Raw genomic sequence first — 21,729 nt, 5'->3', positions numbered from 1 at the left:
CCCCCCGCAGATTTCCCTCTAGGCATTGCAGAAAATGCCATGGCTGATAAAATTTGGGAAAGACTGGACACTTATTCTGCACTGAACACTTCACAGATTGCTCACACCACAGAACCCACCTTCTAGGGCCAGGATAATATGGGGCTGGGCTCCCAGGAAAAGCTTAACAAAAAGACACACCCAAATATAAGCAGGTTCTTCTCCACACGGAAACATTCTGCCCGTAGGTAGCGGCGCGTTCTTTCATTGAGGCGTCGCGAGCGTGTGGGTCGCTCATCGGAGTCACTGTCTAGTTCAGAGAACTCCATAAGTTCATCCTCCTCAAAGGAATTGTAGTGCTTGGTCTGTTTACGGACACGGGGCCTATCAATCACGAGGCTCTCCTGTGAAGGGAAGGGAAAAGAAGAACAGATGTAACTACTTTAATCTACACCCAAAGCTGCCTGGGATGGTTAACCATTTCTTTCTGAAACTGTAACATCTACAGTACAGATTTTTCAGAAGTAAGCACTGATATACATCTTTTTAAATATATATATATATATTTGCTTTCGTAGATTTTCACGGGTACAGGAATGCAGGTTTTGGTGTCCTCGGGTATCTTCCCGTGTAAAAGTTGGGGTGTCTAGGCGACGTTTCGACGAGGTCTCACTCGTCATCTTCAGGCTGGTGCTTTCGGCTTCTTGTTACTGGAACAGAGCAGGATCTCAGTGTTTGAGTTCCTATAAATACTGTTGAGGAGGTTCTGGGCAGAGAGGAAGTTCCCAGGCTAGTGTGCCTTTTCTTCTTTTGTTCCTTAATTGCTTGAGGGATATCTTGAGTGATTTCTTGCGTGATATCCTGAGTACCACTTAGGTGGGTCATTAGGTGTGGATTAGTTGCTAAAGCCTTTGTGTCTTGACCTCTTGAACTTTGTGAAGAGTTTTTCTGAGAAGATGGGTGTACTACATTTAGTTGTGCTCTGGCTTGGCTTCGTGTATAGGGGCGAGCTGTGGTTTTGTGGCCTGTGCCAGCCAGATCTGTGTAGGGATTGCAGGGGGGTGCAGCATCCGGAGGTGCCACCATGGTTTGGCTACTGGATGGTGTCTGTAATTTATCTGTGGAGAGGGTCTGGGTTTGGGTCTGGTGTGGTTGATTGGTGATGGCGTTCTGTGTGCCTCTGGATCTGGTGTCAGTTTTTGTGGGGAGGGCTAATTTCCAGATGTCTGGCAAGCGGGATGTGTCGTCACGCTTGTTCATGTTGTGAGCCAATATCCTCAGAAACCCCAAGGATAAAATCCAGTTGGAAAACCAAGGGGTCTATGAAATACCCTGCAAAGTCTGCCCAGCCACGTACATTGGACAAACAAACAGACGAATAAATGCACGTATCGCAGAACACAAGAATGCCGTCAAAAAAGAAGAAAAAACTTCCTCTCTCTTCCAACACATGAAAGAAACAGGACACGAAATTAATTTTGCAGATTCCAAATTGCTCTCTAACATGGAACATCACCACAAGAGAATAATCATGGAAGCCATCGAGATAGAGAAACACCCTCACAACATGAACAAGCGTGACGACACATCCCGCTTGCCAGACATCTGGAAATTAGCCCTCCCCACAAAAACTGACACCAGATCCAGAGGCACACAGAACGCCATCACCAATCAACCACACCAGACCCAAACCCAGACCCTCTCCACAGATAAATTACAGACACCATCCAGTAGCCAAACCATGGTGGCACCTCCGGATGCTGCACCCCCCTGCAATCCCTACACAGATCTGGCTGGCACAGGCCACAAAACCACAGCTCGCCCCTATACACGAAGCCAAGCCAGAGCACAACTAAATGTAGTACACCCATCTTCTCAGAAAAACTCTTCACAAAGTTCAAGAGGTCAAGACACAAAGGCTTTAGCAACTAATCCACACCTAATGACCCACCTAAGTGGTACTCAGGATATCACGCAAGAAATCACTCAAGATATCCCTCAAGCAATTAAGGAACAAAAGAAGAAAAGGCACACTAGCCTGGGAACTTCCTCTCTGCCCAGGACCTCCTCAACAGTATTTATAGGAACTCAAACACTGAGATCCTGCTCTGTTCCAGTAACAAGAAGCCGAAAGCACCAGCCTGAAGATGACGAGTGAGACCTCGTCGAAACGTCGCCTAGACACCCCAACTTTTACACGGGAAGATACCCGAGGACACCAAAACCTGCATATATATATATATCATCTCAAACCTGGAATGGCCATGAGTTGGTAAATCTATTTTCAAGAGTTGGCCACAGACTGTGCACCTGCCCCCCACTTTCCTGTTTTTCAGAGTGACTCTTTTATTCTCTCCGCCCATGTTCATTATTGCACGTGTGTTATGTTATGGCAGGAAAACAAGAAGAAAATATCTCAGTGGTCTGTTGCCTAGCATTATTCCCTCTGCTGTGGCTTCTTTTGCCCTAGCTGGAGTATTAGAAGACATTATCCTTAGGCTACATTTTAAAGCCTCTCCCCATGTGAACCAACCCTGCAATCATCATCTGAGGCCCTTCTTCATGTGCCTCCTCTGTAAGAGGTCCAGAGGATGGCAACACAAGAACAGGCCTTTTTCTGTGGTAGCTCCCTGTTTGTGAAATGCTCTCCTCCGGGAGGCTCGCCTGGTGCCTTTGTTACGTATCTTTAGGCACCAGGCAAAAATATCCAGCTTCTCCCAGGCCTTTAGCTAGTCAAACCATATATGGCCTTTTAAACTGCTTGTTACTATTTAGGCATTTTTGTGGTTTTATATTGTAAACTGACCTGTGATCCTCAGATGAAGGGCGGTATAGAATTTTAATGAATAAATAGGGCAGACACCAGAGATGACTGGTACTGCCCGAGGTAGCTGGACCATACTGAACCAGTTGTTTGATTGAGCAAGCAGCTACAGCGACTGGGCTCAGGAGGTGGCAGCCGTGTATGCTGTTTTTCTTCCAGGTAGCTGAACACTTCAGTGTTTCTTCCTCCCCACAAAAAATGCAGCAACCACACTCTTGTTTTCAGTGCCTCCAACTAGGAAGACTGACTGTGATGGCTGGAGCCACCTAATACCTTTCAAAGGCGGGGGGAGGAGGGGACTTCCTTTCCCTTTAACAGCAGCAACTATCTGATAAGCAAGCATGGAAGGAAAGAATGGGAGATATGGTATCCTTTTGGGGACGCAGTCTTGCCTTTGGCAGAGTACAGACAGCAAGAACAGGAATACTTTTAGTTGCTACAACTCAGTATGAAAGAAGGACAATGCAAAGCTATTGGACTGTCAAAATCCAAAGCCTGAACCATTGTCTGCATCTCTCCCTGGCCCAGTACAAAGTGATGGTTTCCTTTCATTCTATGCTCCTATGCAAAAGCCACAGCTGTCAACATGAGCTTAAAGACAAAAGGGGTGAACATCCACCTCCAGTATTTTGAAAATACAGGGATTAATTTGTTAATGGTTAATTCATCAGAACTTTACATGAAACCTGAAAACAGCACTCTTTTCAAACAAAATGGTGAATGGTGGTTGTAAAGGTAATACAACTTAAAGAGATATAAAATATTTCTTTGTAATGAGGTTTCCCTCCAATGTCTGCTGTTTATATTGGTGTGCGCAGTTTTTTCACCTTAAAAACAGCAATGTTAAGGAAATCAGCAAAAGAAAAAGAAACGATAGAAAATAGTAGATCAGGTTTTAAAGAAAAAGACTTTAATTATATGCTTGAATTTTACATTCTTACAATGTCAGTTGATTTGATTTCACAGCACAGAGTATCTAAATTGCTAAGTGTGGGAGCTGAGGATAAATTGCATCTGGCGCTCAATTTAGAGACTGGTTTAAAATTGAAAGGCTGTTTAAAACTGTACCCAGCTTCATTCAGAATGTTAATACTAACTTCAATCACTGTGTTTTGTTTTATGATGCATCTTGAAGAAGTAACGTTCACTTGATTTAAAAAGTTCTCTTTTCTCCTCTGGATTTTTAAGTGACAGTGTTCTATCTTATATTGGACAATTTTATGCAAGTGTGTGTGTCTGTGTGTGTGTGCCTTCACATGTGCACGGTCATGCAAACATATGTATTGTAGACATACATATGTAGTAAGTAAATGTTTTTCACACTATACATCAGTGCATTACTATAGGCCACAATTCTAAGCAAGTTTGCTTGGAAGTAAAATCAACAGGACTTGCTTTGCATTAAATACCAGGCTACACTGAAGGAAGTGGCTGAAAAGAAGGGAGGCAGACAGATGCAAATCTATACACTTAAAACAGACTTCTTCACCCTGAGATGAAGAAGAATAAAGTTTAATTTGAAATAAACTATAAGTAAAGGTTAGGTTGCTAAGAAAAACCAGTGAATGACTGGGGAGCACTTTGCTAAAGCTAAGCCACTACAGTATAGACCTTATCAGTTCCTTGAATGGGAGACCACTAGACTCTTCATGTATGATTTAGAAACAATTAAAATAAATAAGTACTTTTTCGTTTGATACTTACGACATACCAGGCATTGCTAGATAGTTTACAAAAGGAACAGGCTTTAACTTACAATAGCTCTCTCAACACATAACACAGACATAACTTAAATCTACAAGTTGTGTCAGATGCACTTGCTAGTCAAAGCCATCAGCTGAATAAAGTTATTAGAATCTGATATCCTGACTCAGGGCCAGGTTGTGCTACTGTGCCATACCTGAGTGAGTCAAAAATACTGCTAACACACAGGACAACCCTCAGACCAAGGACCTCAGCATGAATTTATAGTATTAGAAAGGATTCTAAGAATCAGGTTCAAGAAAGGGATGGCACGACCCAAGTTCCTGCAGAAGAGATGTTCAGATGATCTGCATAAAGCTCCTGTCCTCCATAATACACCAACAGTAGCCCAAAGTACCACTGAATAGAGCTTGCTGCAAACAGTTATGTAGGTGTATATGTTTGTGCATGCATTTTATTTCCGGTTCCAAAATAGTAACATCATAATTACCTTCTCATTTTTTGCATCTGTATCCAGCTCTGCTATTTTTGCCCATTTCTGCCAGAAGTTTGGATCATCTAATGAAATGTCAGTTCTGTTTCCGGAAGCAACAAAACTGGCCTGGGAGTGAAACGAAAATTAACAGACTATACCTCACACAGCAGCAGAACAAAGGAGAGCCATGAATCCTTTATGCAAAACCATTCAGAAAGAAACCACACTGGGGTGCAGACAGATAATTTGGTAGTTAAATTAGAGAATGCCCAGCAATTGGCTTTCTCCAACATGCTGGGGATGTTAGGCCCTGGGATAAACAATACGTGATTAGGATTTCTAAATGGTGTTTTTTTCTGGATATTTATACATACTAGGCATTGCATTTAGCAGGTTGGTTTCAAGAAACCCAGCTTGTCAGCCAAACATATAGTTGATAGCATATAGGCAGAGGTGAGAAACAAACACAGTGTCTCACCCCCAGAACTCTCTTGGTGCCAATTCTTTGCTATCCAGACTACAACGTGATTCCCTGAAGAAGTTGACCCCTTAGACAAACATCTCATTAATATAGGGAAGGCAAGGAGCATGGCTGGGGTCACACAGGGCCTGTGTCAATGGTCAGTATCATTTGGCATCCCACACCCCACCAGGGGGTTCACTGACAAGACCCCCATGGGCCTGCTTTGCTAAGAAGGTAGAGTAACTGAAAGAGGCAGTTGCTCCAGTGTCCTGGAGCCAACACCAGAGTCACAAGGCAAATGCTAGACAGAAACAATTCATACGACTATTCAGTCTAATGATTCAGCTCCGTCAAACACATAAGAACAACATAAGACGACCCGGATGGTCGGCAGATTCTGTGTACAGATCTATAGGCGCAGACCATCCCCTAACCCAAACTAGTTTGTTAAGAAAATCCCCAAACTCGGTTCCATGGGTGACTCTGGGTCATCTCTCTGTGGTAGCTTATCTTAAAGTTTTAAGTGTCTATACGCTTATCGCATTTATAAATTTTATTTTTAATGTTGTACATTGTTTTAAATGTTTGTTTTCCTTCTGGGATTGTACCCCAAGTGTGTTTTATAAGCTGGTCTTCGACCGTAATAAATTCTTTCTATCATCTATCTATCTATCTATCTATCTATCTATCTATCTATCTATCATAAGAACATAAGAAAAGCCTGCTAAGTTAGGCCAATGACCCATCTAGTTAAGCATCCTGTTCTCCCAGATGCCAACTAGATGCCCATGGGAAGTCCGCAAGCAGGACTCAAGTGCAACAGCACTCTGCCCAACTGTGATTCCCAGCAACTGGTTTTCAGTGATATACTGCCTCCAACAATGGAGGTTTGAACACCTTCTCCTCTTCTTTGCTACACATACCCACTGTCCAATTGTAATTCTGATTTGTAACTGTATTTCTCTGCATTTCTTTAGCAGACATCTTTAGTGTCACAGGAAGAAGGTAGCATTCTAATAGTCTGAGAGTCCTTAACCAAGAAGGCAATGAAACCAGAAAGTAAGCTCAACCTTTACAAAAACAAACGCCTGTGAGAATCAGAGGGGCTTGCAGAAAATAATGGAGCACAGCACAACCCCTTTCTTCCCAAAGGCACGCTCTCATATGCCTGCACGCTACTCAAAATCTAAGAGGACTATTGCAGACTATTGCCCCCAAGCAAACAGTATACACCAACCTTGGAAAATGTGGAGCCTTTCCCTTCAGTCTGGATAGTGATGGTCTGCGTTCTGCGTTGCAGTATTTGGTCAATATCTTCCTCACAGAACTTGGAGCCTTCGTCTTCTTCATCCATCAAAGCCCCATAAGCGCCTTTTCGCAATAAATCTTCGACCTCCATTTTTGAGAGCTGCTGCACCTTCCAAAGAGACAAACAAAAAGAAAAGAGAACCCCACCTTGGACAGCGAACAGGAAAAAAAACTGGCAACTTCAAAAAGTAGGTCCTGGGATAGCTCAGTCAGTAGAGCATCAGACTCTTAATCTCAGGGATGTGGGTTCAAGCCCCACGTTGAGCAAAAGATTCCTGCATTGCAGGGGATTGGACTAGATGATCCTCAGGGTCCCTTCCAACTCTGTGATTCTATGAAGTCTACAGAAAGGTATGAAAATTAGCAGATGCAAAGGTCATGGTTCCAAAAGGCCTCCTTACCCCATTGTTGCTCCCCTTGCGATTTATGTCCTGCAGCACCGCTTTGTCCAAGCCTAGCTTCAAGCTGGCCTTGTCAAACATCTCCCGCTCGTAAGAGTTCCTAGTGATGAGGCGATAGACCTTCACGGCCTTGCTTTGGCCTATCCGATGGCAGCGAGCCTGAGCCTACAGGAGAGAGACAAGGAAGGCATCACTGGAGAACTGGCAGAACTGGAGGCAGTGGGGGAGCTTTCTCCATCCACATCACCATCAAAATCCTTCCCCCACCACCTCTCTTAACCCTCTCATAACTGCATCTGAACCCATCAGGTGGAGGAAGAACAGCCATGCCAAGGCTTCCCAGTATAAAAGACCGTAATAGACACCACCATAAGACTCACAAACTGTAAGACTCACAAACAACCAAAGCATTTCCAAATCAGGGCATATTAGAGTTTACTTTTATTTTTAGGAAAACTTTTATGAGTACAAAACCCACTGAAAACTAAAAATGCATGTACACCTGAAGCTGGAAAAGATACCCTGTGTCAGGTTCATGCCCCTTCAAGCACACTTTTGCCTTCTGAGCAGTGAGTTCCACATTTTTCATGGTCATTCTACATAGTCTCTGTTCCCACAGACAGCAACAAGCTTTTAGCCAGACCTTTGGACCATGTGGTCCCATCTCAGAGATGTTAGCAATACCTGCAGATCGTTTTGTGGATTCCAGTCCGAGTCAAAGATGATGCAGGTGTCAGCAGCAGTAAGGTTGATGCCCAGCCCTCCTGCCCGCGTACAGAGCAAGAACACAAAGCGGTCTGAATCCGGCTTGCAGAAGCGGTCAATGGCAGCCTGGCGTAAATTCCCACGCACCCGCCCATCAATGCGCTCATAGGTGTATCTGTGTAAACAGGGAGGCATAATAGGTTACATTGGGAATAGTGCAAAAAGGAACAGCACAGAACCAGGACTTCCTGCCTCCAACTGTGGCCAAATTAGCAACAGAGCTGTGTTGGCAAAGCTAAGCAAACCCAGTTTCCTTACTCTGGTGTTGTGGAAAAGAGCAATGGCCATGAAGCAGCCATCCCTGTTTCAAATCTCAGTCTAGCTATGAATTCTTTGGGAGACTTCAATCATGCCAATATCTCTTAACCTTACCCCAATCTCTATAATACGAAGAGAATACTGCTGGCCTATGTTACAGGCTTGTTGCCAGGATTGTTGAGGCATTGTGGATGGAATGCTTTGCGGCCATGCTCTAAAGTGCTAAAATATCATCACCACCATCACCACCACCACCTGTATCTGTTTTTTTTTTAAATAGACATGCATAGGATCTAGGAGTTACTCTGATATCAGCAAATACACCTGGTACTCCAAGACCCCCCTCCTATAACCAAGCTGGTCCCCTATAATAATCCCCCAGTTTCACCCAAAGCCCACTTTTTTCCCAGGGCTTTCTCCGTGAGATGTTCTCTGACACCAATTGTCAAGAAGTAGTAAAGCAACTAGATTACTGTGCAAAGAGCTGGAAATGTATTTCAAGTAGGCACTAGTACTACATGTTAAAAAAAAAAAAACTATTCAGTCTCTTAGGTCCCAGATTAAAGTTCTAAGCACCAGGCAACTTAAAGCCCAGGATTTTCCCAACTGTGATGTGCTACTTCTTGTGTGACTTCTAGCAGCCTTTGTCACATTACAGAAAGCAGCTGGAATAAGATTCGAGATGGTAGCTGCAAGTGTGCTGCTTAGAGAGCGGGTCTCCACCGGGGAGGCACTTTTAAGCCAGCAGCGGCTGGTTCACTCAGAGAAGAAGGTGTGCACTACAGAACTGATAAACTGCAGGAGGGCTGCTGGAGCCATCTAGTCTCACAGTGAGAAAGCAACTACATAGATACAGATCACAGTGAACTGCTATGATTTCCAGAGGGGCTGCCACATTACTCTGTTGCAGCCTTGTGGCAACTTAAGCACTAACTAATGTGTTAGCGCACAAGCTTTCACAGACTGGAGCCCACGTCATAAAAATGGGACTCTACTCCACAAAATCTTATGCTATAATAAATGGGTTAAACCTTTAAGGTGCCACAAGACTTTACTGCATGACAGCGAACTTAAAATGACTGGACTGCTTCTTAATTAGGAACAGAAGAAGCTGCCTTATACCAGATGAAACTATCTGTCTATTTAGCCCCCTACTGTCTATTGTGATTAGCAGTGACCAATCGATCCTATTTTTCACAGGGGATGACAGGAATTGAACCTGGGACTATCTCTATGCAAGGCATGTGTTCTACCACTGAGCTATGGTTCCTTCCCTCTATGGGTACTGAATTCTCAGTAGGGACTGCTATCCCGCATGGTAGTGGGTCAAGGCAGATTGTGACTCAAATGCACAGAGAAGAATGGATCCAGGGAAAGTGAGTTATGACAGCTGCAAGGGATGGAGGGTTTGTGCTTGCTTTCACAACACAGTTGTTCCCTTCCTGCCTCCAAGGGTAAAGGAAGAGAATCTATGGGGAAAGAGAAAAACAATAAGGGGATGAAGGAGAGAATCTAGGCAGACGGGAAAAAGAAAATGGTATATATGAGTGCATTGGAAGATGACAGTAAGGCTAACAGCTTAGCATGCTCTGGAAGGATATCACTGATCCAGGTGATGCTCTGTGGTGCGAGCTCTTGGGCTGTACTGACCGCCTCTGGATGAGATAATCCTCCAGGATATCAAGGCAGCGCACCATCTGGGAGAAGATCAGCACCTTGTGCCCGCCTGCAATCAGCTTCGGCAGCAGCTTATCAATCAACACCAGCTTGCCTGCTGCCTGGATCATCGCCTGTAGCTGGAAGTCAAGAGCATCTGGACTGTGGGTTTTACGGAAATCCTCCAGGATCTTCTCCTCTGCCCCTGGCCCAGAGAGAGAGGGGGGAAATTCACCAGTGGTTCAAGGTTCATAATCAACTCCCAAAGCATCCCTAGCACATTATCGCTTTGTTTTGGTGCTGTTCATTATTTACCATGGAGGCTTTGGTAAAGGAACTGTGATGGGGGTACAGGAGGCAGTCCTTATACCTCTAGGCCAAGGGTGAGGAACCTGTAGTCCTCCAGATGTTGTTGACTAGAACTCCTCCCGTCCCCGCTGTTGGAACCATTGATGGCACCATCACCCCTAAGGAAACACCCGATTCATCTGCTAAAAGGAAGTTGCTACGGTAACTCTTGCCGCTTCACTACGGATGAGGAAACTGCAGCGGCATCACAGGCCAAGTGTGCTGGAGTACCCAGATTCCAGCCCCACCCCTTACCATTGATGAGGTAGGGGTGGTTGCAGCACTTGCGCAGCTCCATCATGGTGTTGATGAGGTTAGGCATGTTGTGCTGGTTAGCACCCTTGGACAGGAAGCTGAAATTCTTCTCCAAGATAGCCCGGTAGTATTTCTTCTGGATGTTGGTCAGTTCTACCTCAATGATGGTCTCCTGTTTGGGTGCTAGGTTCTTTTCCACATCGTCTTTCAGCCGTCTCAACATCATGGGTTTCAGGAGGGACTGGAGCTTTTTTACCTGCCAGGATGAAGAAGAAAGATAATCCATTAACACTGCATGGGATCTCAGCTCAGACAGCAACTCTGGAACTTCACATACAAAGGCTCTCCATATGCCAGACCTGGCATACTGATTAAGTAAGCAACTGCCCAGAACTCAGACATGCAAATTCTAAGATGTCAGGGCAAAGCCTGCTTACTGCTCTTTTGTGAGCCTCAAGCAGGGAAAGTAGCATATGCAACTAATATGCGTAGTTGGGAGAAAGGTAGTACATACTATTACTATTATTACTATAATATATTTTTTATACTCTACTTTCTTCCTGTCAGGGACTCAAGGTGGTTTACAGATAAGAGCAGTTAAAAACATAGGGGGGGGAATCATTAAAACACACACGCCCTACTGAAGTGAGCCCAAGCTCGGCACACCAGCTGAGAGTCAATCCTGCAACCTTTCCTATTTACCTGTTCCTCTGTCTTGAGGTCCCCAAACTCTTCCAGGAAAGCCGTCTCAGATGGGAACTGCTGTGGCTCCAAGAAGTTCAGCAGGCTGAAGAGCTCCTCCACCGAGTTCTGCAAGGGTGTCCCAGTCAGGAGCACTTTGTGTTCCTATTTGCCATGCAGGGAGAGATCAGGACAGGACACTTGCTGAGGCAACAGGATGGGCAGGGCGCTAACTCCTGCATTGTGGCCCTGCAGTGCTTTTGCTTCTGGAGCAGAGGCAGCTGGTGACAGGTCACTCTGCCAGTCAAAGGGTCTACTTTCAGCTCTCAGAGAAGCCAGCTTCTCATAGACCATTCTCACATCTTTACAGCCAGCACCTGCCCTGCCCAAACCATTGCCACCCGAGGGAGAAGCAAACATTCTATTGCAAGCCAGATGGCTCCAAGCCATCTTCCTACAGGAAAGCACTCAACTTCCCAAACTGCCCGCTGTAGAAAATGCTAAGAGTCCACAAGTTTTGACTGATGGTTTCATCCAGACACAGTGACTCTCCTAAGAGTATAACTGGAAAAGCTATGCTATGGTATGCCTCTGGTGTGCATGAGAGACATGCAGCACATAGCTAGAAGGCTGCTAGAAGTTCCCTTTGAGAGCCATGTAGCGACAAAGCACAATTATCTTGGCAAACCTCAGGACATGTGTTGTGCAACTGTGGAGTAGGATCCTGGCCACAGTACAGCAATAGACATAGGTGCGCACTTGCACACCATTCAGTATCCTCGTACCAGGGTTGGATTCCCACAGTACGCAGAAGAAGAAATTCAATTTGGAAAGCCTCACCAGAGACATGAGTTTCAGTCCTTCCAGTAATTTGCAGTTCCTGTTCTTGAGCCGATGGGCCTCATCGATTACCACACAGCGCCACTGGATCTTCTTCAGCTCTGGGCAGTCAGCCAGGATCATCTCAAAGGTGGTGATGACTACATGAAATTTGAAGAGCCCTGAAAGAGGATTGCCCTGGAGATACCAAAAGAAGATGGGAGAGTTTGCTAGCAGCTAGAACTGCTCAGGTAGCAGGAGTCCCTCAAGTTCTTAACTGAGGCACCTGGTGCCTGAAAAGTGCCAGTCAAGCTCAACAGAAGGGGACTTGCAAGCTCCACTTAAAACAGAGGCTATGGAACTACATCACCAGTAATCTTCTACTTACTCAGCAGTTGCCCATACCTAGCATAACTCCACTGTTCACTGAGCATACCCATAAGTAGAGAAGGGGTACTATTAAATGCACCTGGAGTCTGCATCTATAACTGAAGGACAAGCAGCCCTTCCCAGTTAGGTTTCTCCCCCAAGGTATCCAGGTGGTAGAGCCCCACTCTCTGCTTTCTGAAAGTTTTGTTCAATTCTGACAGTGGGGGAAGGTGCAGCCTGAACCTCACTTTCAGAACCTCCCAAATGTGTGCTGCCACTGAGTCACCTGCACCACTCACACTACCCTCAACTACTCTAAATTACAAGTGGACTGGTCATGATAGCTGTGTTTTATTTCCACTGTCAGAGGTAGGTTGTCTCTGAATACCAGTTGTTGCAAATTGCACTCGGGTCCTGCTTGCAAGCTTCCCATAGGTTTCTGGTTGGCCACCATGAGTTCATGAGCTGGGCCTCTGCAGGGCTCTAACATTTTGTTGTTGTTTTTTTTCCCCATGTACTCCTTGGTTTTAGACTCCCCAAAGTAGTAAAGCCTCCCCACCCTGCTCCAGAGCATTGCTGGGAACCCTGCAGGCCACACTCCCAACAGAAGTTAAAAAACACACCCAGGCACAGCAGTAGCAGCAAGGATTCCAGGGGTGCCTGGGGACCAGAGAGCATCACAAACCTGTGGATCTCGGTACACCATCTCATACTGCTGGATCATCTGGCGGCTTATCTGGCTGCCATGGTACACGATGGCATTCATCTCAGTCCACGTGCGGAACTCTCTCTCCCAGTTTGTGATTGTGGAGAGTGGGGCAATGATGAGGAACGGCCCCCGAAGGCCCATCAGATATATCTCAGAGAGGAATGTAATGGACTGGATTGTCTTCCCCAAACCCATTTCATCAGCCAGAATGCAGTTCTTCCTACGGGAAACACCACAAGCAGGCATTACAATCCCTGGGAAGCACACAACTGAGCAAGGCCTCCTCCTGCAGACGATTCCTGGCTTTAACACTGACACAGTGTGTTACCTAGACAAGTTGTTTGAACCTTCTGGTGCGCTTTCCCCCCACCTACTTGCTTCTTAAGAGTTCATGTCTACATCCCACGGAAATGAGTGCCAAATTAACTAGTACTGATGGTAAATAGCCTCAGACATTTGCAGCAAAAGCAACATGTGCACACTGTACGGGGTTAGCTTCCCATGCTGCACGTTTCCAACAGTTACACAGTTCTCCTTCCTCCACATTCCTAGCATAAGTTATAGGCACATTTGCTCCAGCTACCCTGCAAGTGACTAAGATGTCAAGCCAATTAAACTATACACCAAATCAACAAAAAACATCCCCAAACCCCAGCTGAATGCTTGTAGCCTCTGAAATATGCTAACAGCACCCCTTCAAACAACTCCTGTTGTTACTTCATTGTTACTGATGACATTTACCAAAGATGCCCCTGTGCCATCTGCAACTCACCTGTTGTACCAATTAAAGAGCAGCCAATTCATTCCCTCCAGCTGGTACTCCCGCAGTTGGTTGTTGTTCTTATAGTCCCGAGTTTTCACTAACTTTTGCCAGGACTCAGAGGCAGGACGCTCCTGGAGGGGGAAATCAGAAAGGAGTACAGTGACTAGTGCAAAGACTAATCTTATCTTGGGAAAGATATTTTCATAATTGATTAGCACTTCTAACTAGTTCTCACATTCTATAGCAAGCAACAATTTGTGTTTATGGTATGGTACTGGCTATAGTAAAAGTGCCATGCATTCACAGATTCCCAAGGGCTGAAAGGGAAAACCCCATCATCAAATTCAACCCACCTACCCTACAGGCAAAAGGTTTGTTTCGTTTCATTTTTTAAAGCAAGCAAAAAGGGCTTGGGGAAAAACTCCTTACTAACCTATAATATGATACTCATTAGGATCTATAAGACAATGGAACAATACCAAAAACCCATCCACATAAGTCATTCTAGGGAAGCATTTCATTTTTAGCCCTCTGGCACAAACATATCCCACACATGACCCCATCCAGAGTTTTGGATTCCTTTGAGGAAAGCAACATTTGTTTATTTTTATTTATTACATGAAATTGTTCTTCCACCAGCTATTTCAAAGGGTGGGGGAAAGCTGAAAAGAGATATAGACCCATAAGCCATGCTACACAGCAAAGGACATTCAAAGGGTTGGACTTTCTTTAGAAGGCCACTGAAGTAGCCACTGCTCTGCTCAACATCAGCAGCACATTAAGGCACAGCTCCTACTCCATCCAGGTCTTCATAGAAAGGAGACAGAATATGAATCTTTCAGCACAATCCTATGCACGGCTGCTCAGAAGTAAGTCCAGTGGTATTTACTCGAAGGTAAATGTGTACAAGACTGCAGCCAGACAAACTGGTGAATAAATCCTCCCAATGAAGATGAGTGGAACACACTAGGAATTTATCAGAAACATAGAAGACTGCCTCACACCAGGTTGGACTACTCAGCCAACAACAATATTTTTTATTAAATTTATTTCACATCCTTTTGCGAAAATGAGCCCAGGAAACAACAAAGCAATAAAACAACACAATTAAAAATAAAATGAGCAAAAGCATTCCGTTCCCATATAGTGGAAAAGTAGACATCTATAGGAAGCCCAACAATCCAGATGTGAAACAAAAAAATTGTTTCCCTTTGGAGAGTGTCTTGTTTTGTTTTGTGGGACCCAGGTCCTTTCCAATACAGTTTCCGAATTTTACTTGTTTTATCATTGTAATGGCTTATCTCCTTTTTAAAACTGCATATTCTATTGTTGTAACCTGCCCTTGGGAGCTTATGGTGAAGGGCAAGCAAGGAATCACATAAGCAATTAAGCAAAACAGCACTCTCCTATTCCCTTTTCCCAGCAACTGGGACTCAGCACAAGGCCGCTGAAACTGGAGGTAATCTACAGACATCGTGACTATCAGTCAGTCCCCACTTCCATCTTATAAGCCTGGCTGGATTTGTCTACTACAGTCCTCCTGGTTTTCAGGGAAGCTACTACCTATTTTTTATGGGGGTCAGCTCTGTTCATGTCAGTGAGCCATTAGTTACAAACTTATGTACCAAACATGACACCTAGCAAAGCATCTCTGCACCATCCAGCTGGAGCTCACAGCACAAAAGATATGAAGAGCCACTATCAAACAACCACAAAATGATGATAAGCAGCAGATAATAACACTACATGAATAGCCAAGGCTAAACTAGCAGATGCTCTGTGAGACATCTGGATGAAAGTGGGGGGAGGAAGGGCTGGAAAGAGAGGAAGGTTACTGCTGTGAGTTGAAGGGCCTCAGCAAAGATATCAAGAGAAGATAAGGGTAGGAGCAACATCTTAAGAGAGAGTGCCAGGATTGAGAAGAACCTAACGCTAAAATTCTTCAACACACAACATTTCCCTCCTTATTAAACTGAAGTTTCTTTCTTAACTCTTACCAAGGATTTGATTTCTGGTTGGATTTGCAGAGAGAGAAACTCTTTGATCTTTCCAGGGTCGACATCTTCCTCCAGCTCCCAAGTGCTTTCCTCATAAGGCAATGAGCACCATTTCACCAGGTAGTGAGTCACCTCCTGCAATCCATGGAAAACAAAGGAGATGCAGAAAACAAGTGACAAAGCGCAAGTGACAGAACTCCTTCGGGAACCCTATTCTGTACATGTACCAAGAAAGCAAGAGCCTTAAGCAAATGGAAGCACATAAAAATCTGTTGCACAAATCCCTACAGAGAAGGAAACCGAGGATAAGGAAGGTTTGCATCAAGACCGATGGGAACTGAGTGCAGGGGTGCAATGCTGACAGATGCAGCTGTACAACCAGCTATCATAAAAACATTCCTAAGGCAGAGGAGGGGCTGTTTTTTCTAAAAATAACAATAAAAAACTGCACATATATCGTAAATCAGGGGTGAGCAGAAGATCTTGGCCCAGTGATGGACCATTTGGTTAGTTCTTATGTTGAAGAAACATGCATATTCAGAATATTTAAAAGCAATTAGTTATGCCCTCCACAGTGATGAATAAATTGGATTTGCGTTAAACAGCATGACTCAAATTAATCCACCCCACCCCCCAAACAATTAATTCAAAGAAGACGGAAGAGGTGAGTGGGTTGAAGCTGGGACATTTGCATGCAACAGATATGCCCAGCATTAAGTATCAGCACCTGGCATTCTTATCAGTGCCACACTATTCTGGCGCTCACACTGCACACACTCTATGGTCCGTCATGAAAACAAGAGGGATTAATAAGGAGCTGTCAACTGCAAGGAGCAACCATGTTAGAACAACATCTACCTCCCCGGTGTCAGAGTCCTTCGTGTGAGCCACCTCCAAAATTCTATCAACTTCCACGTAGTCTGGGTTGAACATATCTTCATCAGGCTGGCAGAAAAGGATATAAAACAACAGGACATATATCAAGACAGGGTAAAACTTGACTGAACAAAGTAAGCATGAAAACAATAGCTTCTGAAGCCATTAAGCCAGGATCTGTTGGATTATTGTGATAAAAGAAAGCCACACAGGCTGCCACAGGCACTCCCTTTTTTATAAGCCAGTAAAAAAGCATTAGTTGTCCGGTCAGCAACTTTATTTATTTTTAAATACAGGAGCTATATTTTGGACTGAGAAAGGACTGAGGGTTCTTGGGACACTGGTTCTGCCTAATGACTCATTCCTACACAAGCTAAGACACAAGCAAATGAGTCTTCACCAAACTCCTCCAGCATTTCTAACAGAAGCAGCAGAGGCTGCTTACCTCTCCTTACATCCCTCATCTGATGACTCCAATTCATACAGGCAAATGGAAGTACATACCTGAGTGACATAAAAGGGGAGTTCTGCCCAAGCCTCTTTTGATGTTCATACTGGGGAAGAGGGGATTAAAAAGAAAAATGGAAACCAAATCCCCCTACTAAAAAAACCTTTTTCGCTCAGGCTTTCACATTTCTAAAACAGCGAAGGTGCATAAGTTTAGGAGGGGTGTTCTCAGGCTATGCTGAGGTTCGTTTGAGAGATGTGGATGGTATGCGGCAGAGAGAGCTTGAAATGCAAACCCCCCATACTCGGAGTGGGCTGGCCCATTCTGTGCAGGGTCCACCTCCTTTGGGTCAAACTTGAAAGAGGTTCGGGGCCCTGCCTCCAGTGCTAGTTCCTCCCTAAGCCAAAGAAGATTTTACCTTGCGGAAGGAAGTTGGAAGCCCAAAACAGAAAATGACACCCCACACATCATTTACATGACACCCCACACATCATTTACCAGCTAAGAGCCTCTCTTGTCTGAAAAGAAGCTCTCTACTGCCAACGACTGCATCACCACCCTTCCTCAAGGTGGTTTTTTTCTTTTCTTTTTTGTCTGCAGCAGCCTGTGCAGAATTATCAGGGAAGGGAGAGCAGCAGCAACAAACTGAATTAGGTTTCCTGAAAGTCCATAAGGTTTCTGAGTGTTCGACCAGGGCTTAACTGGAAGGGTCTTACACAGATGTAATGGAAAGCCATGAAGGGCCACAATGAATCATCAAGCCATCCTTTTCCTCTTCCTACTTGAGGCGAAAATTCCACAATGCATGCCTAAACACAAGCATGCAAAGGTGTGGCATCCTGTTAAATCTAGCAAGGGGACAGTATGCTATCTGACACAAAGAGAGGAACATCCAAGATCATGTTCCCCCCAAAAAAAGATTCTGGCTACCTTGGTTCTCATGGAACAGTTATGGGGCAAAATGTCACCAAACAGAGCTCTGCCCCATTCAAAATGCAGCAACTTCGCAATTTCAACTATCTGGGCCAATAGACAGGCTATGGATTAACTGACAGCTTATAAATAATGAGCAGGTGGAAACCCGCAGCTCTTTATTCTTGCCAGCGCTTCCTTCCTCTTTCTCTCTGTAACAGAGGTGCTAATTCAGGGAAGAAATGCAGAAATGTGATTGCTTATCACAGCAGTGTCTCTTTAAAAACCTCAATGGTTCTGCCACAAAAGAATATGGAAAGCAGTGTGGGAATTGGCTCTCACACTAGGAGACAGGAGGTGAGGACCCCAGTGCATCAAGCAGAGGAGCAGCTGCTCATCGCAGACAAAAGGGAATGATGTGGCACCTTCCACCAGAAACATTTCACACTCGTGCCAAGAACCTGTACAGACAAAGGGCTCAAAACTCCAAGGATTCGCAGCCGCAGTTAGAAAGCAATTTCAATTTCATATTGCTCTGATTTATACCCACCAGGGATGCATGGAAAAAGCTGCAGGTAGCAAGCCTGGCAAGAGCGATAAATTCATATTAAATTTCATTCTAAGTGAGACCAATCTACCTACAGAGCTCAAGCACATGTGCATATGTAAGTAAGTGGGAGAAGAGGCCTGGTGAAACTCTGGTCATTCCTGGAACCTCCTCTGAGGCAACTGGGTCACAGCAGTGACAATGGGGGCCCTCCATACATGCACACACCTTGGTGATGCTGAGGAAAAGCACCCCTGGGTAATGAAGCCCTGACACACGACATGTCACATATTTCGAGGAGGGAGTGTCAGAGTAGCCCGCCAGGGTCAATGCTCACCTCAGTGAAAATGTGCTTCATCTGGGCCTGCTTATTGCGAAAACGCTTGATCTTCTGGGAGATGCGTGGGTCTTTCTCCAACTCCTCCATTGTGGCCCATTTGCAGTGTAAGTAAGAACTGCAAATGAGCAGAAAACACCATAAAGGGCATGAAGAAACAGAGCTTGACCCCCTACCCCCCAAAGAAAAAACCCTCAAGGGAACACAATTCTAGGACATCATAAAAACAGAGCCATAAAAGCCACAGGGTTGTATCCAATGCAGTGCTTCATAAAATGTCCCATCAGTTCCTACACAACGTAACTTCATCTCCCTCTCCTCCCCTAAACAACCCCTAGATCTGTTCTAGAGGTTCCCACCAACCTTCTGGAACACATATGGGAAGAATGTTGGGGGAGGAGAGGAGAGGAAGCCCCATCATGCCAGTGGAAATCCCTTGTGCTGACAGGATGCATTAGCTGAATACTGCCCATAACCAGAAACTTAATGGGGGAGGGTGAAACAGAACTGCATGGCAGATGAGCAGCACGTGTAAGCAATGGTCAATCTCACTTTCTAATAAAGATCACTCACTTGGGGTGGGGAATAAAAGGGAAGTTCAGGTCAAACTACAAATAAGGAAGTAGGCTGCAAGAAGCAGACCTTCTACCCAAGTGAATTGCGGGGGGGGGGGGGGGGAGAGAAAAATGAAGACTACAGGACAGCAGACCACTGAAGCAGCGAAACCGAAGACAAAGCAAGAAGGTGCAAGGAATTAGCACTTGTTCCCTAAAGACACAGCAGTGAGGTTGGAGTGAGTGGAAGGAACAAATGCATTATCAATGCGTAAACAAGCTTGAAAGAAGAAAAACCACATGCCATACATACAAATTGCGGTACTTTACGTAGAACTCTTCCTGCTCGTAAGTTGCTCCTCCTGGGTAGGTCTGGAACAACAGCAAGTGCTCGGTAAGCCTCGTTTACATGGAAGAGTTACTAGGACCACACTGTACGGCCAGCGTGATCTCACCTGAACCGTTCTGCTCTAATCTAGCAGAACAGAGTGTAACAGACTCAAGCACCTTCCTGCATGATACATGGGAGGGCGGATGCTGGAGCCCAGTTGGCAAGAAGCACAGAGGTGGAGCAAGGGAAGGCAGAAAATTCTGTTTCCATCCCCAATCAGTAATGGAACTCTTGAGACTTTCAATAAACCTAGGCAGCAAGGAAGGACAATGCAGCATACAGGACCTAAGTCCGATACTAAATTTCCCCCATATGCTTCAGCAGCAGACAGCAAAAGGCACACAACACTGTTAATGGACAAGAACTGACCACTGCTAACCCCAGAAAATGCACAGAACAGCCACTCCTGACAACTTTGTAAGAAAAGCCCTATCGCCAAGCAGACTGAAGACTGTCTTTAAAGCACATGCTTTATTCTACAGCAAATGCTGTAACCCACTTGTGACATGGTAAATATTATGTCAGCCCATTTTAATATGGAGTCCCAGATTTTAAAACTCGGCCAGACTATAGTGAGCAAGATGAACCCAAACCTTAAGTAAGCAGCCACATCTCCACCTCCTCCCTTCAACTTGGGACTGGAGATAGGAGGCAGAACAAGTGGGCTTCTCTCTGCACCAAGCTCAAAGCACTCATTGGGTGCAGAGGCGCAGCGAGCCTCTGCCTTCCCTACCTCCAATTCTGAGCTGTTGTGGGCTTGCTTTCTGCCCCTCCCTATGTCTGAGCTGAGAGTTAGATTTTCCTGTGACCTTGGACTCTGTTTCTCAGGCACAGTAAAAGGTCAAGGACAATACCCGGTACAATTGCTTCATCAAAACAACAGGTTGAAAGCCTAACTATTTTGAAAATTCTTTTTTTTTTAATAAATAAATAAATAACTGCAAATCTTGCAGGAAGAATCATTATGTTAACTCCAGCTCCTTTCTCTAAATGTTATATACTCAACCACATGGGTCCACCCATGCAGTTTCTCCTCCTCAACTTCACATCGTATACAGTCTTACCTTGGATCCTGAACGCCCTGGTACTTGAACGTTTTGGCTCCCAAATGCCGCAAACCTGGAAGTGAGTGTTCCGGTTTGCAAACCTTCTGTGGAACCAGAATGTCCAACGAGGCTTCCAATTGGCCAATCAGAATCCGTACTTTGCAAGTCGAACGGGCTTTTGGAATGGATTCTGTTCGACTTCCAAGGTACGACTGTAATTACTCTATGAAGAGTGGATGCCTGATTCAGAAGGACACTTTTCTCCCTTACATGCAATCTCCCCACTCAACTGCACCAACCGCTTCTACTACTAACAGTGCAGAACTTTTGTTTAGGGCCCATAACATGTTATAGCAGTTCATAGAGGCAACGTAGCCCTAGCCCAAAAAGCTTAGTCAGTATGATGTCGAACCCCTACAGCAACCCTACATGGGTTGCCATGGCCTAACTCTACCCACTAGAGACCTTTCGCCCAACAGCCTAGAAAAAGACTGGTTAGGATCTCATGGTAAGAGAGTTACTCACCTCTTTCTGCACCATCCTGGAGGCAAGGATCCTTTCAATGATGTTGGCATCATCCTCGGGGGGCTCCTGTGGATCCCGAGACAGTAAGGTTAGTTATTCTGATACAATAGTGGCATCTGATGCCCCAGAACTGCACAGGTTAAAAAGGAGGAAATCCTCAAGTTCTCAAATCCCAACTCAAGGCCTCTTCTGGAATTAAAAGGCAGGCAAATGTGTATGTCAGGCTTCATCAACCTGGCACCCTCCAGGACTCCAACTCCCATCAGCCTGATGTCATCCAAAACATGTGGAGGGCACCAGGTTAATGAAGGATGTTCTA

The 21,729-nt window shown here is 45.0% G+C and overlaps 1 protein-coding gene across 8 annotated transcripts in view; it reads right to left on the bottom strand.

Moving 5' to 3' along the window:
- Positions 1-21,729, bottom strand: part of CHD6 (chromodomain helicase DNA binding protein 6) — a 108,800-nt gene that overhangs the window by 19,962 nt on the left and 67,109 nt on the right. For 6 of the 8 annotated variants that reach the window (XM_077929179.1, XM_077929186.1, XM_077929185.1 and 3 more), the window contains 16 exons: positions 21,411-21,476; positions 19,762-19,820; positions 18,895-19,012; positions 16,633-16,719; positions 15,775-15,909; positions 13,787-13,908; positions 12,991-13,234; positions 11,958-12,134; positions 11,139-11,282; positions 10,437-10,692; positions 9,828-10,038; positions 7,839-8,034; positions 7,157-7,319; positions 6,683-6,867; positions 4,998-5,108; positions 181-383 (listed from right to left, as the gene is read on the bottom strand). In XM_077929179.1, coding sequence (XP_077785305.1) covers positions 181-383; positions 4,998-5,108; positions 6,683-6,867; positions 7,157-7,319; positions 7,839-8,034; positions 9,828-10,038; positions 10,437-10,692; positions 11,139-11,282; positions 11,958-12,134; positions 12,991-13,234; positions 13,787-13,908; positions 15,775-15,909; positions 16,633-16,719; positions 18,895-19,012; positions 19,762-19,820; positions 21,411-21,476 — 2,477 coding nt within the window. Of the gene's footprint in view, positions 1-180; positions 384-4,997; positions 5,109-6,682; positions 6,868-7,154; positions 7,320-7,838; positions 8,035-9,827; positions 10,039-10,436; positions 10,693-11,138; positions 11,283-11,957; positions 12,135-12,990; positions 13,235-13,786; positions 13,909-15,774; positions 15,910-16,632; positions 16,720-18,894; positions 19,013-19,761; positions 19,821-21,410; positions 21,477-21,729 lie in introns of all 8 variants that reach the window. The other 2 variants (XM_077929183.1, XM_077929184.1) reach the window with 2 other exon arrangements.

This window comes from Podarcis muralis, chromosome 5 (assembly GCF_964188315.1).
Source record: "Podarcis muralis chromosome 5, rPodMur119.hap1.1, whole genome shotgun sequence".
NCBI classification, from domain to species: domain Eukaryota; kingdom Metazoa; phylum Chordata; class Lepidosauria; order Squamata; family Lacertidae; genus Podarcis; species Podarcis muralis.
This window is presented reverse-complemented; position numbering and strand designations above follow the sequence as displayed.